This window comes from Chrysochloris asiatica, unplaced genomic scaffold (genome assembly GCF_000296735.1).
Source record: "Chrysochloris asiatica unplaced genomic scaffold, ChrAsi1.0 scaffold00028, whole genome shotgun sequence".
NCBI lineage: Eukaryota > Metazoa > Chordata > Mammalia > Afrosoricida > Chrysochloridae > Chrysochloris > Chrysochloris asiatica.
Genome location: NW_006408546.1, coordinates 1,119,600 through 1,135,727, shown reverse-complemented (window position 1 = coordinate 1,135,727; position 16,128 = coordinate 1,119,600). Strand labels below are relative to the sequence as shown.

The following is a 16,128-nucleotide window of genomic DNA, read 5'->3' as shown; positions in this document are numbered from 1 at the left end:
ACTCAATGGCACCTGACAACAACAACAACAACATACTTGGAGAGTATTAACCAGGCATTTACTTCCTTTCTGAGAGCTAAATAATTTCATTTAACAGCATCAATAGCTGTCAGAACATTGGCAGACTTTGTGAAAAATATCATTTCAATTGTTCTTATTAAAAATTAATCACATAAGTTTTTCTTTGTTTTGTTTTTAGTATCTTTAAGCTTCCCACTGACACAGAAAATGTTCTGCAGTGCCCTTTGTTGTTTTGTTTTAATAGTGTGAAGTCTTTGATGGAAAAACATATGGTTATTATATTTGCAAGCAGAGAACATACTTGTACTTTAAAATTATATCTTGTAACATCCTTGCTTCCCACCAACCTCACCACTCTTCCAATCCCAATACTGCTGGGAATGGGAGTAAGCGAGAGCCTCTTAGTCATTTTTAAATTTAAATTCTACATGGTAAATTACCAAGAATTTGCTGCTTTATTTAAAAGAAGGTAGTTCCAATGACCCAGCTCAAAAGCTATCCAAGGAATTTCATTCTCTGTATCTGCTTATCAAGGAGCTTGTAATGTTCATGAAAGTTATCCAGGAGGCTGGATGACTCTGAACTTGAGTAAACTCAAACTAGGGACACTGACATCTTCCCTTTCTTGAAAACCCTCCAAGGTTTATACCAGTGTCTTATCTTAATAGCTTTATTCATTTTCCTGTTCCAGAAAGTAAGTTGATATGTGCACATCCTGCCCTCAGTATAAGTAAAGAAACCCCTTTTAGCACCCCAGCTCCGTTGCTGGCTTGTAATAGATTAGTCCGAGAAGCAGAGGTACCTATTCCTGAAGAAGGGTTTCCTTGCCAATTTCACCCTATCAGATACTTTTTAGAATTGGAACAGGCCATGGAAAGCATTTAGTCTCAACCCTTCACTGTGTCATCTAGAAAATGCGGCCCCAGAAAAATCTACGGTGTACTCCTCTGTGGTACCTTGAATTTACTTGATATGGTTTTTCTATCCAATTTCTTCTTAATACCCGTCAAGAGATAGGGTGGGATCATGCAAATAATATACATAGGACTCTAAGATGGATTGGTTAACTTTTGCCATCCAGCTAGGTTTAAAAGGAGCCATCTCAGAAGCAGGAAGGATGACCCAAGATCATCAAGAAGGAAGAGCATGAGTGTGAAATCCCTCCTTAGAAAAGCAGTAACAGCAGAGGCAAAGGCAGAGATGGTGGCATGGAAAGACAGAGCAGTTGCAAGCTCTAGCCCTTGTACTGAACAAAGCTGAGTGCCTATGGGCAGGAGACTGCCTTGTACAATGTGTCCTTTGGGCCTTCACAAACTGACTAAAAGAACTTTATAACACTTGCTGGAGAAGGACAGAGGCCAAGGGACGACATGGCTGAGAGGTCAACGGTAAGAGAGAGGCAAGCCTGTAGAAAGGCAGACAAGAGGTGTTCTTGACTGGAGAACTGCTGCATCATGAGTTTTTCTGATACTGAATTGTACCCTGTTCACTTCCCTAAAAAAGTGAAAAAAGGGAGAGGAAAATGGAGCTACAAAAGAGAAAACTAAGAGAGAAAATAAAAGGAAGAAGAAAGAAACCACTTAGAAAAACCAGGGCAAGGAAGGATGAAAAGAGAAAGAGAGAGTAGTAAAAAGAAAGATCAAAAGGGAAAAAGTGGAAATGAGAACAGGAAAAAAAGGAAAAACCAAAGTAGAAAAAGAAAGGATACAATTCAAGGGAATGGAAAGAGAAGATGGAAAAGAAGGAATAAGCAAACAAAAACCATGAAACAATGAAAGGAAAAAAACAAAACAAAACAGTGCAGCTCTTGGGACTTGGCATGAGAAAACTCGGGGGTGGGGTGGGGGGGTGGGGGGGTGGAGGCCTCCTGCCAGACAAGGAGCTCACAAAGCGGTATGTGAGAGCAGAGTCCTACATGGAGCTCTCATAGGCCAAGGTGTTACCTATGCTCAAGGCCCTCAATCTGGAAGTAGTTCATGGAGGTCCTTGATGGAGCTGATTTCAGTGTATGTTAGGACCACAGGGCAGCTGGAGGCATCGTAAGTGGTTACAAGAGTTTCTGCTAGACTACTGCTGGTGTGGTGACTCTGTGGGCTACGTAGGTCTAAAGCCCAGCCTGCCTAGATACAGGCACCAAAATGGAATAGCTGGGCCCCCCACATCACACTAGCGTAGCTCACAACCACGGGGCTCCGAAACTCCAGAAAGCAGGGTCTGCACTGGGGGTGGATGAGGGTGGAAGGTAGCCACAGCTCCGGTCACCAGAGGAAGATGGGGAAAAAGAAGGAATCACACCTTTCCCTTCACCTGTGCAAATCTGCTCTGCCAGGCCACCTTCTGTCACCAAAGCTGCTCATAAAAGTTCAAGACGGCCATGCTGGAATGGCCAGCTGTTCACTAGTAAGTCTCCCTCTCTCACCATCTCTGAGATTCTCTTCCCAGCAAGTACTCAGTCTACTTCTCTGTCCTTTCCTCTGATGTTCTGGGCTCCAGGATTTTCATCTGTTTGTGTATCTTTGTTGTAGAGGGTCTGTTTGGTCCACCATCTTGCTGGAAGTCCCTCATTTCAATTTTTATTGTTATGAAAGTAGCAAAACCATATTGAACTTTGCACCTCCCTCTCATTTTTTTAATCCTGTAAAATTAATATTGGTCTGCTTGAAAACCAACCGCCACCTCTCTTTTCCTGTTTTTTTTTTTTTTCTAATTGCTGTCAAGTCGATTCTAACTAATGATGACCCCGTGTGGGTGAGAGCAGAACTGTGCTCACAGAGTTTTCAAAAAGTGGTTAATTGTTCTTAAGTAAATCGCCAGGGCTTTCTTCTGGGTGTACTCCAAATGTGTCAAATGAGACTGTTAACCATTTGGACGACCTGTTGTTGTTGTTGTTAGGTGCTATCGAGTGGTCAAATTCATAGCAACCCTATGCACAACAGAACAAAACAGTGCCCAATCCTGGGCCAACGTTCACAATCATTGGGGACTCCCTTTTCCTAATTGTTGTTGTTTAGTGCCATTGAGTCAGTTCCAACTCACAGCAACCTTGTATAGGGTTTCCAAGGAGTAGCTGGTGAGCTTGAACTGCCAACCTTGCGGTACAAACCAACCTTGCTGTCTAGTGCATTAACCTACAGTGCCACACCAGGACTCCCTTTTCCTAATTAGGCTCAATAAAAAATGTAAGAGTAAGCATTCTAATGAGGCAAGCCAGTGTAAAAAACAAACCAAGAGCCTTGAAAATCAAAATCAAAACCAAATCAATTATAGCACTTGATTCAGATTTTTTTTTCCCTATAAGTGATTGACAGATTTATGATGGGTTCAAAATTTTCAAGCGTTTCTAAAATTTGAGGGAAGACTTTAAGTTTGTATATAAAACAGTAACAACAACAACAACAAAGAAACAAAAAATAAAACCCGTCACTATCGATCTGATTGTGACTCACAATAACCCTACAGGTCAGAGTAGAACTGCCCCATAGGGTTTCCAAGGCTGTAAATCCTATAGAAAGAAGCTGACAGCCGCATCTTCCTTCTGTGGAGCAGCCAGCGAGTTTGACACCAAGCTTTCACTTAACTACTATGCCACTAGGGATCCTTAAGTTTGTATATGTTGTTGTTGTTGTTAAGTGCTGTTGAGTGGATTCTGACCCATAGCAACCCTGTACAGGGTTTCTGAGGCTGTAAATCTTTACGGGAGCAGAAAGCCTTATCTTTCTCCCGCGGAACAGCTGGTAGTTTAGAACTGCTGACCTTAAGGTTCGCAGCCCGATTTGTAACCACTACGCTACCAGAGCTCCTCAAGTTTGTGTATAGCCTTTATAAAAACTATTGTGCTTTCCGACTGTGCTATTCAGATTAATAGCCTTCTACTTTTACTAGCTGTATCATTCTGGGAGTACACCTCTTCACAGGAGACATCTTCCTGCAGAGTTCAATGCAATAAATTAAGGACAGAAAGGATGAAAAATGGAACTCTAATTATGCAGTCAGGTTTGGCATTTGGCATTTGGTTTCCTTGCAAGATACTGTGAAGTTCCCCTCCTGTTGTCTAGCTTTTCTCTTTATTTGTCAGAGAGGACAGAGGTCCTGGGAACAGTGTTCCGTTTCAACTGGGTCCTTGTTCAATACGAGCCACAGCTAGACGCTAATTCTCCACCACACAGACGTCTTACCTTTCTGTTTTCTTGACCAGGATGGCCCTGAAGATGTGCTTGAGGGGTGTCTTCTCCTGCTCACGGGTTGGCTGCACAAACGGATGCAAGGCAGCTAGCCAGAAGCCTTGCTGGTAGAGCTCCAGGAGCTGGGCAGGAAGGTCCCGCAGGGACGCCAGCCTCACCGCAGAGGATCTTGGGAGCTCCGCTGGGAAGGGAGAGAGCAGAGGCTCAGCAGAGTCTTATGAGATTCACCCCCATGCTCACCGCTACCCCACTCAGGCAAGTGTCTCTGCCTGAAGGGAAGCTCCTCGAGTTCAGCCCTTGCCAAAAACTCAATTTGTTCCCCTTTTAGCTGCTGTCCTCAAACTAGAAGGGACAGGTCATTTTCCCACACATCCAAAGGCACTCCTGCTGGATTCTTAAATCACGTAGCATAAAAGGCAAAGCCACTTACACTGGAAGAAAGGAAAGAAAGAACCAAGGGAGGGAGGGAAGCAAGGAGGAAGGAAAACAGAAAAGAAAAAAAACTAAAAATGACTTCATGCACACATAAAGTTGTAGGTGGCAGAAAACAGCATAAAGAAAAGAAAAACTAGAACAAAATTTCTGTGACAATCAAAAAATGATGAATTTCCTTAATTTGTAACATAAACCACTGAAAACAGAAAAATGGACAAAGTAGATGATAAAGCAACTGATTAAAAATCATAAAAGGTTAATCAATATTTGAAAAGACACTGAAAGTAACTCAACGTTAGAATTACACATATCAAAACAGCTAGCAAATATTTTCAAGTACCAAATTATTTTTAAATTTGAATTTTAAATTTCCTTATTTTGAGAAGGACAGACAAGGTTCAAAAGTGAAATAGTACAAATGTCTATACAGTGAAGTCTCCGCCCCAGTCCTATTACCTGGCCCCGTGTTATTTCCCTAGAAGTAATCAACAGTATTCAGTTTCTGTATACATATTAACAATCTCTAAGTTCATTTACAAGTAAATTGTTGTTGTTGTTTGGCATCATTGAGTCAATTCCAACTCATAGTGACACTATGTACCACAGAATGAAATACTTCTAAGTCTTGCACCATTTTCACAGTTGTGTTTGAGTCCATTGTTGTAGCCACTGTGTCAATGCATCTCCTTCGGAGTCTCCCTCTTATTGGCCTTTCACTTTATCAAGAATGCTGTCATTCTCCAGGAACTGATCCCTCCTAACAATGTGTCTAAAGAACGAGAGGCAACAGCGTGCCATTCTCACTTCTAAGGATATTCTGGCTGTACTTCTCCCAAGACAGACTTGTTTGTTCTTTTGGAAATCCATGGTACTTTCAATAATCTCCAAGACCATAATTCAAATGCATCAATTCTTCTCCGGTCTTCCTTATTCATTGTCCAACTTTCACATGCATATAAGGCTACTGAAAATACCATGGCTTGGGCAGGTGCACCACACTGCTCAAAGTGACATCTTTGTTCTTTTAACATTGCAGCAGATCTGTGTAATGCAACATGTCATTTGATTTTTTTGACTGCTGCCTCCATGAGTGTTGATTGTGGATCCAAGCAAAATGAAATCTTTAACAATTGGACTCACTAGTCCAGTTTTGAAGATTTTTGTTTTCTTTATATTGAGATACAATTCATATTGAGGGTTGTAGTCCTTGATCTTCATCAGTAAATATTTTAACTCCTTTTTGCTTCCAGCAAGCAAGGTTATGTCATCTGCATGTCACAGGCTATTATTCTTTCTCCAATCCTGATACCACATTCTTCTTCATATAATTCAGCTTCTCAAATTCTTTGTTCAGCATACAGATTGAATAAATATGGTAAAAGGATACAACCCTGGCACACACCTTTCTTGATTTAAACCTATTCAAATCATCTTGTTCTGTTCTGATGACTACTTCTTGTTCTATGTCTCTGTCTACAGGTTCCTCGTGCATACAATGAAATGTTCTGGCATTCCCATTCTCCACTATGTTACCCATAGTTTATTTTGATCCACACAATTTGAATGCCTTTGCATAGTCAATAAAACACAAGTAAACAACTTTCTGGTATTTTTTTGCTTTTAGTCATAATCCATCTGATGCCAGCAATGACATCTGTCATTCTACATCCTCTTCTTACTCCTGTTTTCATTTTTTGCAGTTCCCTGTCAATTTACTGTCGCAGCTGTTTTTTTAATTATCCTAAGCAAAATTTTACTTGCACGTGATATTAATGACACTCACTGTTGGATGATTTTCACATTCCATTGGGCACTTTCTTTGGAATGGACACAAATATAGATCTCTTCCAATAGGCTGGCCAGATAGCTGTCTTCCATTATTTCTTGGAATAGTTTAGTGAGCACCACCAGTGCTGCATGGTTTTTTTTTTTAAGGTTTTTATTGTGGACTGAGTGCAATTTTACAGGGCAGAGCATCAGTTTTTGTTTTGTTTTTTAATGTTTTATTGTGAATTATGTGATAGTTTACATGGGAGAACATTAATTTTACATTCATTATATTGTCTCATTGTCTCATTGCCATGGTTACAATCCCCTCCATGCATCATCAACCAACCAAAGGGTATACCCTGCAAGCCTGCCCCCGGTCTTCAGCACACAGTCGCTCTCCCTCTCTGGATCTAAAGTCTCCAGCTGCTCCATCGCTCCACATCATCATCTCTGGCTCCATTTCAGGCGTCACTGCTTCTCTGGGTAGGGTCCTGCTCTCCGCTCTTCTCCTTTGATGGTCCCAGGGACCTCCGCTCCTAGACTGAAAAGTTAATCACTTCCCTCCTTGCTATAAAACGTCTACCTTTACATTTCCAACCCTAACAATCAGTCCTGATAACAATTATTCACTATTGTATCACAAGAGACCCGTCTGCATTTCATTGCATCAGCCCCACCTAGTCAGATTGAATACTACTCACTGGAGTTCTACCTTCCTCCAAGCCCTCTGTATCTAGGTTCCCTCTTGAAAGCTTGTAAGCCAGTCACTTCTTGCCTTTGTAGCCCCCCCATCCCCCATTTTGGGTAGCCAATGTCCAAGTTGCCCATCCCGTCTGTGGAGGGGGTGGGAATGATTCTTGCTGTAAGGATTTATTCCCTTTTTTGAGCTACTGCTTCCATAGGTGTAGGTCAGAGCATCAGTTTTACATTCACTTTAAATTTTGAGGAGATCTGTGTGCATGTGTAGTAGAACCCTCTTGGAGTGGGGTTGGGGGTGGGGTGTCCACTCACTCTGGCACCCCCTCTAGTCACCAGAATGGAGGTACACAGACAGTGAGACACCAATGAACAGAGACCAACAAAAAAAAAGAAAGTCCACACCTTTATCTCCATGGTTCTTTCAGGCATCCGTGGCTGCTGTGATCCTTCCCCCACTTGGTCTTGCCCAAGATGGTGGCTCCAGGAGCAGCTGGATTTCTTGCTTCTGCTACAAATTCTCCTAGCTATAAGTCTTCCAACCTTCTAAATATTACTGTATATGTGGTTTAGCGTTCTGGGACCATCTCTTGAGCCTGCTTGGGTCGGTATTCTGTGTTGTTTCTGACGGAGTTCCTCACTGCACTTCCACCCAATCCGCCATCTTGTTTGTTCTCTCCCAGTGCTGCATGTTTGTTGAAAATTTTCCATTTGTATTCCTTCAACCAGTGGTGTCTTGTTTTTTGCCAACAACTTCAGTGCAGCCTGAACTTCTTCCTTCAACACTATCGGTTCAGTACTATGCTACCTACTGAAAAGGTTGAACACTGACCAATTATTTCTTGGTACAGTGACTGTACATTACTTCCATCTTCTTTAGATGCTTCCTAGCTCATTCACTATTTTGTCCACGGAACCCGTCAATGTTACCTCTACCCTAACCTCAGGTTTACACAAATGGTGGAGTAACATTACTTACCTGGCTTTTTATCAGTTAGCAGTATACTATTCTGAGAGAACTTTTCATATCAGTACACAGAACTTGTCCTCACTGTTTCATTTTCACAGATGTAGAACATCCCATTGTGTGATTTATCAGAGATTATTCAAACTTTTGCTTTTATGAGTAATGCTGCAATAAAAATTATGGCTCCTACATCATTTTATGGGAACACTGTGGCTCAGAAAGATAAGCACTGGACAACAAAACCACAAGTTCGGCTGTAGAAGCTTTCTGCTTCTGCAAAGAGGTACAGTCGCAGAAACTCTTTACAGGGTCACTGTGAGTCAGAATCGACTCGACAGCACATAACAACATGATTTCCCATGTATGTATATGCAGTATATCTACAACACAAATTTCTAGATGTGGAGTTGCTGGTTTAACACTATAGTAGTGATCATGTGCTGTGGAGTCATTTGCGACTCATAGCGACCCTGTACAGGGTTTCCGAGGCTATAAATCTATATGGGAGCAGAAAGCCTCATGTTTCAGGTATTGTGATATTTCCATAAAAGAAACAGGATAGATTCACCTATCACCAGCATGATTTACAATAGTTTTTTCTCTTCGCCCTAGCAGAGAAGTGTGGTATCAAGTTTTTGGATCATGGCTAACTTCAAAGATGAAAAAAAAAAAAAAAAAATCCAGAATTTTGTAACTTGCATTTCTCTTATTATAGAATTCATATTTTCTCATATTGACCATTTCATGTGTAAATGCTTTCTGTATGTCCTTTTCTGGAAACAGTTCAGAACCTTTCTCTACTTTTTTATTGGGTCAAAGGTGCTTTTTACTTACTCTATCAGGGAGCTCTGGTAGCGTAGTGGTTACAAATCGGGCTGCGAACCACAAGGTCAGCAGTTCGAAACTACCAGCCACTCCACGGGAGAAAGATGAGGCTTTCTGCTGCCGTAAAGATTTACAGCCTTGGAAACCCTGTACAGGGTCGCTAAGGGTTGGAACTGACTCAACGGCATTTAACAACAACAACAACAATCAGAAAACTGGAGTCCTGGTGTGGTGCTGCCAGTGAATGCAGTTTGATCCGCAAGGTTGGTGGTTCAAGTTCACCAACCATTCCTTAGAAACATACAGGGTCGCTATGCGTCAGAACCAACTTGTTGGCCCTTAACAACAACAATCAGGAAACTTAGCTCTCATTTGTGATACCAGTTGCAAATATCTTTCCCAATTTATTGTTTGAGTTGACCTGACATGAGATGGCTGTGCTATGGATTTTTCGTTGTAAAGTTGAATTTATCAATCTTTTCTTCTATAACTTTAGAGTTTGATATCATAGCAGAAAGACCTGAGATTATAAAACAATTCTCATGTTATTTGTAGTAATGCATATTTCATTTTTTGCATGTAAACTTTTGATCCATTTGGAATTTATCTGGCATAAAGCATGCAATATGAATTCAACACATTCTCCCAGATTTATCCATTTTTCATTGATTTGAGATGCTACCTCTATCATGCATTATACTCCTGAATGTATTTAAGTTTATGACTATGATCCATTAATCTATCTATCCATGTACCAGTACAACACTAGCTTAGTTTCATATTACATTTTAATATTTGACTAGGCTTATTTTCTGAATCTTATCTCCCTATTTATTTTTGGAATCTTCCTGTATTTTATTGTTTTTCCAAATGGTTTTAAAATTTAGCTTGTCAGGCACCACCCCTCCCCCCAGAAAACACCACATGTTGATATTTTTATTAGATTGTGCTCAAATTATAGCTTAATTGAGGGAAAGGGAACTATTCCTGATGGTGTGAGCTCCTTTCCAAGAACATAGTATCACTCTCCATTGATTTAAGCCTTCTTTTGGGTCCCTCAGGAGCATACGAAAATGTTATAAAGTTTGTTGTTGTTCTGAAATGCTGGTGACTCCCAGCGACCTTGGAGAGAGCAAGTGGAGTAAGGAGGGAAGTGTAGAGAGGTCATTTTTACTTTATTTTATACTTTTACTGCTATTATCAACAAGGTCATTTAGGTGGTAGACTTATTGGATCTTTTTATTTGATTCTTTATATGTAATAACAATATTATTTATAATCTTAATTATTTTTTAAAAGTATTACTTAAAAAAATACATTAAAAAATTATTTACTGTAACATCAGTTCTCATTTCCATACAACATGCAATGAATCAGAACCGGGACAAGGCCAGAAACCCAGTGTTTCACAGGTCCTGATGTTGAAAACACTGCTCCAGAGCATCTCCCTTTGATCTTCTTCCAACCATTCTCCTTTCCATGGGCAAGGAAATGTGGACCTAAGGGTTTGTGCCCACCTGTGATCTGTGCCCCAACTTTCTGATCTCACACCACATAGCCAAGACTATGCTCCTCCCAGTCCAAATAGGCCCACCTTGCAGACTTAATCCCTAGTCTGTCATGCGGGTAGACTGGTGCCATCTATGAGCATGCCCTCAGCCCACAGTAGAGGCTTACAGTAAGTAAGGGGAGTCCCGCACACACCTCTGGTGCCATATTTAGGGGGCACCAAAAGCTCAGTAACCAGATAAATAATCTCCCAATGCAGTATGTTAAAAAATAAAAGTGAATGCAAAAAATCCATGATGAACCAAGTATCAAAAATTGAAATACAGACTGGATCCGAATTATTTCATTTTCTTTGGCCTCACTCCAATATGCCTCAGCTGCAAAGTGTTTCTGAGCCTATCTTTATTGAAAATGTTACCTTGCTTGCTTCACTCCACTCCTGGCCCAGGCATAAGGTCTCTATTTGTAGTTCCCTTCCAGGCCCTGTACATGTTGGGAGCAGCCTGCATGTAGGTGGTGCAAGGGAACCTGGCATGTCTCTATTGTCAAGAGGTTATGAAGCCACTGAGCTAAAAAGTGTAACCACATGGGGTGCAGACGCTGGTTGGTTTTTGTTTGTTGTTGTTGTTTTTGGGAAAACTGAATGAGTTTTTGGTGGGAGTGTAAACCTTTCTGAAAGGGAATTTCACTGTATAGATCAAAGCTAAAAATGCAGTGCAGCACTAAAATGCCCCTTTCTTTGCGAAAACTGTATGTGAAGCCCATCTGTGAGCCATTGAGTATCAGACGTCAAACTTAGCCAGGCTCTACAGAGCAATCTTTCCTGAAGTTTCTAAACTCTTGCTGGATTTCAAACTCTTATTGCTATAATAAAATAAACCTTTACTAGAAGTTTGATAGTTCATACAAATATAAGAGATATTAATTTCCTCTTACGCATACGCTAAAATAAAATAAAATAAAAGCAGCCAATGTGTTTCGAAGACTCACAATTCTAATACTCGCAATGCTCCTCAGTAGCTATAAAGCTTTGGTGTGTGAAACTCGGTTTCTTTGTATGAAATGAAGAAAACAGCACCATAATAGCATGGTGGTAAGAATTTCTGGTGTGATGCTGTGGGTTAATGTGCTGGACTGCAAAGTCCATTTGAACCACAAGGCCGGTGGTTTAAGCTGCTCCTCAGAAAACCTACACAGGGTCACTATGGGTCAGAACCAACTCAAGGGCACACAACAATAACAGTGGCACAACGGATAAGTGCTTGCTGCTAGCTGAGAAGTTCAGGGGAACAAAGCCCTACTTATCTACTTCCATAAAGATTACGCCAAGAAAACTCTATGAGGTAATTCTGCTCTGTAACAGATGGGGTCACTAAGAATTGGAATGAACCTGTCGGCAACCACAACTACGTGACTGTAAATGACATGGCTTTGCACACACACCAGTGGCGGTCGTGGTGGGTGGGAAGCCAGGTTAGAGGGCTGGGATCAACAACTCAATCCCATCCCCCCACACCCTGGAATTCCACACAGAAAACATGGGTCCCAGATCAGTGCACTAAAAATACTCAATCAACCACTTTATAGTTAAAGCCTTCCTAAATAAAACATAATATCTTTTAAATTTTCATCTTAAAACCTTGAGTTGTACTGCCTGTCAAACTTCAGCAATTTTATGTTTTTAATTTTTGGTATGCATGCTGTCAAAGTAAGTTTAGCTTCATGGCTAAAAAATAAATAAAAATGAATCTCAGAAATCCTACCATAGTAATACTACTAAACAGATTCCTACTGTAAATATGATTCAAGGCCTTAATTTCATGTCTCTGTTTGAACCTTAACCTTAAAATCAAAACAAAACAAAAATAAACTCTTGTACCAATACTCCAGTTATGATTACTAGAAAAATGAATGAAAAATGCTAATGCTAAATGATAGACACAACAGTCACCACCTCTTAGTCTGTTTCTCTGTTTCCTGGTGGCGCTAAAGGATAAGCACTGGCTGGCAAATCACAAGACTGGCAGTTCAAGTCCACCAGCCACTCCTCAGGAGAAAGATGAGGTGTTCTGCTTCCGCAGATATACAGCCTCAGAAACCCTATGCAGGATCACTATGAGGCGGATGCAACTTGACGGCACTTAATAACAGCAGTCTGTTTCTCACCCCACCCATAGGAGTGACTTCGACACTATTATTGTTTTGTAATGTTTGCCTGAGTTTGATTAGAAATTATGTAATTCTGGGCAAGACATATAACTCCCTCCCCATCCACTGGGTCTCTCATTTAAAAAATGAAAGCCTTGGATGGGTAATTCTGAAAAGAGTCTCCAACTTTGGAATGCAATTATTTTATTGTTTCAATTTGGAGATTAAAGTTCCAGTTTCTGAGTAAGTAGATGATGTTATATTAATCATAAATGCTTTCAGTGTGAACTGAGTTTCCCCTAACAAGAACCAAAGGAACAACCACATGTGTGGGTGAGTGAGATGGTAGACAGATGGGTGGAGAGACGGAAAGAGACCGGAAAATGACCTGCTTCGGGTATGGCAGCATACAATCAACTCTCTGCTGTCCCCCAACTCTAAGCCTCCTACCTGCCCAGCATTCTAAGTATCTCCTGGGCGTGAGAGAACTTTCCAGAGGTATGCTAGGGAAGAAAAGTTTGCCCAGTGGTGAGAGAATAAATGGAGATTTGCTAAGAGGTATTGCTGGAGATGATGGGTTTCCTTCATCCTACAGGAGTGCTGCCAGGGTAAGTCAAAAAGTATTGCTATTAGGGTTCCAGTTCATACATGCATGGACTTATTCCCAAGAAAACATGTCTGAACATGTCTCTACAATCATGAATGTCTGCAGACAAGTTCTCCCTGTAATACGCTTGTTCTAGTCTCATTAGAATGTCTTTTAAAAACAGGATACTTTTTACTCTGTGAAAAACAAAAAACAAAAAACAAACTGTTTTAAGAACAGGGTTAATAACAAATTTTTAACAAAGCTCAAGCGGACATCTTCCCAAATCACTGAAACTGCACCAAGTTTATGGGAATGTTACCCCACATAAGACAACAGTTTTTAGATGGATCAAGGTTTTCAGGAAGACTTCAAAGATGAGCCAAGAGAGGGAAGATTGTCAACTTCAATGAATGAAGAATTGTGGGTAAAGTCCAAAGACTGGTGGAATAAGATTGAAGAATTACTGTCGATAAAATAAGTACTGAAGTTGGGATCTCACATGGCATTTTCCATGATTAAGCGAACATCCTGGACTCAGCAAGTTTTTGGTTTGCTGTGTGTCAAGCGTGTTGCCCAAAGATTAGCTAGCTCAAAGGACTGATCTTTCCATCAGTCTTTTAAGCAAAATCGAAGCTAATGAAGATGACAACTTTATATAACAAACTGTTACCAGGGACACATCTTGGATTTACTAATAACAGAGAGCAAGGTCCAATTTTGTGGGGAGCTACTGGGCCAGTTCAATTCAAGGCAGAGAGATAGTCTCAGACTATGACACTGTTTTGGGGGTGTAATCTTGATAAATTTTCTCAAAGGACAAAGAACAATCTCAGTGGCTTATTAAGAAGATGTTTTAAGAAAACTGTACACTGCATTGGTTAAAAAAAAGGCCAGAAAAGTTGTACCAAGGAATTGTTCCCCACTAGAACAATACACCTGCTCATTCTTCAAGGCTATCGAGAGCTGTCCTATGACAATTTCATTGGGGAACCTTATCCCATCAACCCTACAGGTTTGATCTTGCTCCTCCAGACTTTTTTTTTTTTACTTGAAAACTCAAACACTGCAAAGGAACACGACCTGAGTCGCTCAAGGATACCATAACTGCCATTTTGAGATGTTGTTATTCAAAGCATGCAGGATTCTCCAGGGAAGGTTTAGAGAAATGGAAACAACACCTTCAGAAGTGTGTTCATCTAGATGGAGCACATGTCAAGAAACAATAGCTTCACATTTTGGTATTTTTATTTCACAGTGGTTTCTATGATTTTGCAGCAATACTTTTGACTTAACCTGGTACAAAGAAAATACCTCCAGTTATTTTGAGTTTATTTTGCCTTCCTGGATTTTCACTCTCACCCCGACTCCTAGACTGACCCATGTAAGCCATGTCATTATAATTTCAAATTGCTAATTATAGCTTTTCATATTCTATGAACATAAACAACACTGAACATGAAGGGGGGCACTGCTAAGGCTGTCAGAGCCATTAGGACTCTCTCGTGTGAGAAAATGACACCGTGGTGACCAAACCTCCATTTCAAGATCACACTTAGCTCTCTGCTTTCCACCCTGTCAGATTCCATAGTTTTAATCTACACTTGTCAGGCTGTAAGCGCTGTCTAGGTGGGGAGTCCCTTGTGCTCCTAAATCGCCATGTCTTCATTGAACATCCGGACTTGGTCCCTTGGAATGTAAAGGCCAGTTCTCCGGGTGACTTCTCATCTCATTTCCAGACCTGGGAGAAGGCCTGCTGCAGATCCCAAGGCCAGAAACCTGCCTCCCCCCTCCCACCCCATGAGCCAAGTAGATAAACCAGAAAACAGCAGCCAGGGGAAAACAGTGATCACTTAGACCCTGCCTGACCAGGGGGGCAGCATCCTGTCCTCTCACCAGGCAGGCAACATGGGCCTAATGGTGCCAGAACTTGTAATTCTTACTTTCAAAAAGCCAGAAATCTGGATCCTCATAGGAAATCTCCAAATCTTTAATTCCACTTAAAGTAATTCCAATTTAATTTTCAACACCATGTGGCCCAGAGCTGAGACCCGGTAAGTTGCAATGTCTGAAAGGGGCATTCAGCAACTGGGAGATAGATATTTTATACTCCTTCCTATCCTTGGTCTGCACTCAGTACTGGGGAGGTTCAGGGCAGACATTGGCAATTACCTATTAAAAGGTTCTGATCCCACTTATCCCCACATCATCACAATTTATAGCAAAGTCTTCAAGGACACAGCTGCAGGTATTTGACACTGGCCTCTATTTCTAAGCTCCTCCCTTTTCTATGTCAGTGTACAGATGAACAAAGAGTTTTGAACCACATGGACATAATTACGTTTTTAATCCCATGGATAACATCCCGCCCCGCCAATTCAATTAAAAACACTAGCTTTTTAAAATTGCTGAAAAGGTATTTGGGGGTGGTATGAAAGTCCAAAGTTCTTCTGAAATAATTGTTTTATTTTTCTTTCAGAAAATAACTTTATGTAAACAAATAAGTCATTATTCCAAGAGTCAAAAAAATAAGGAAAAGAAAGGAATGAAAATGGCATGGAGGAATATAATCCACAAAACCACATTTCTTAACACTCTGGGGATCAAGTAGATTTTGCTTTTGCTATGACTATGTTTTGTTTAGCCAAAACATTCACAGCTTTATTCATTCCCTGGAAATGAAGCCCTTCAGATAGCCGCAGAAGAGCCAAAGCTATATCTTTGCTATTTCAAACTGCATTACTGGGAATGTACCAGCTTCCAACGTAAGAAAGAAATCATTGCATAGAGCAACTGCATATTTCATTTAACTCTACACAGCAAGCAACAACAGGCTGAACTGCAAAAGCTTCTATAATTTTGTCCCACAATCATTTGTGACTTTAACTTAATTATTCAAAGTCTGACTTTGCTTTTCTAATTACGTCCACTAATGGATCTGTCAATACCAGGGAGCTCAACAAGAGACACAGAGTGAGTGAGTGAGTGAG

The 16,128-nt window shown here is 40.8% G+C and overlaps 1 protein-coding gene across 1 annotated transcript in view; it reads right to left on the bottom strand.

Moving 5' to 3' along the window:
- RFTN1 (raftlin, lipid raft linker 1) overlaps positions 1-16,128 on the bottom strand; it is a 307,136-nt gene that overhangs the window by 191,307 nt on the left and 99,701 nt on the right. The window contains exon 4 of the mRNA XM_006846631.1: positions 4,197-4,383. Coding sequence (XP_006846694.1) covers positions 4,197-4,383 — 187 coding nt within the window. The remainder of the gene's footprint in view (positions 1-4,196; positions 4,384-16,128) is intronic.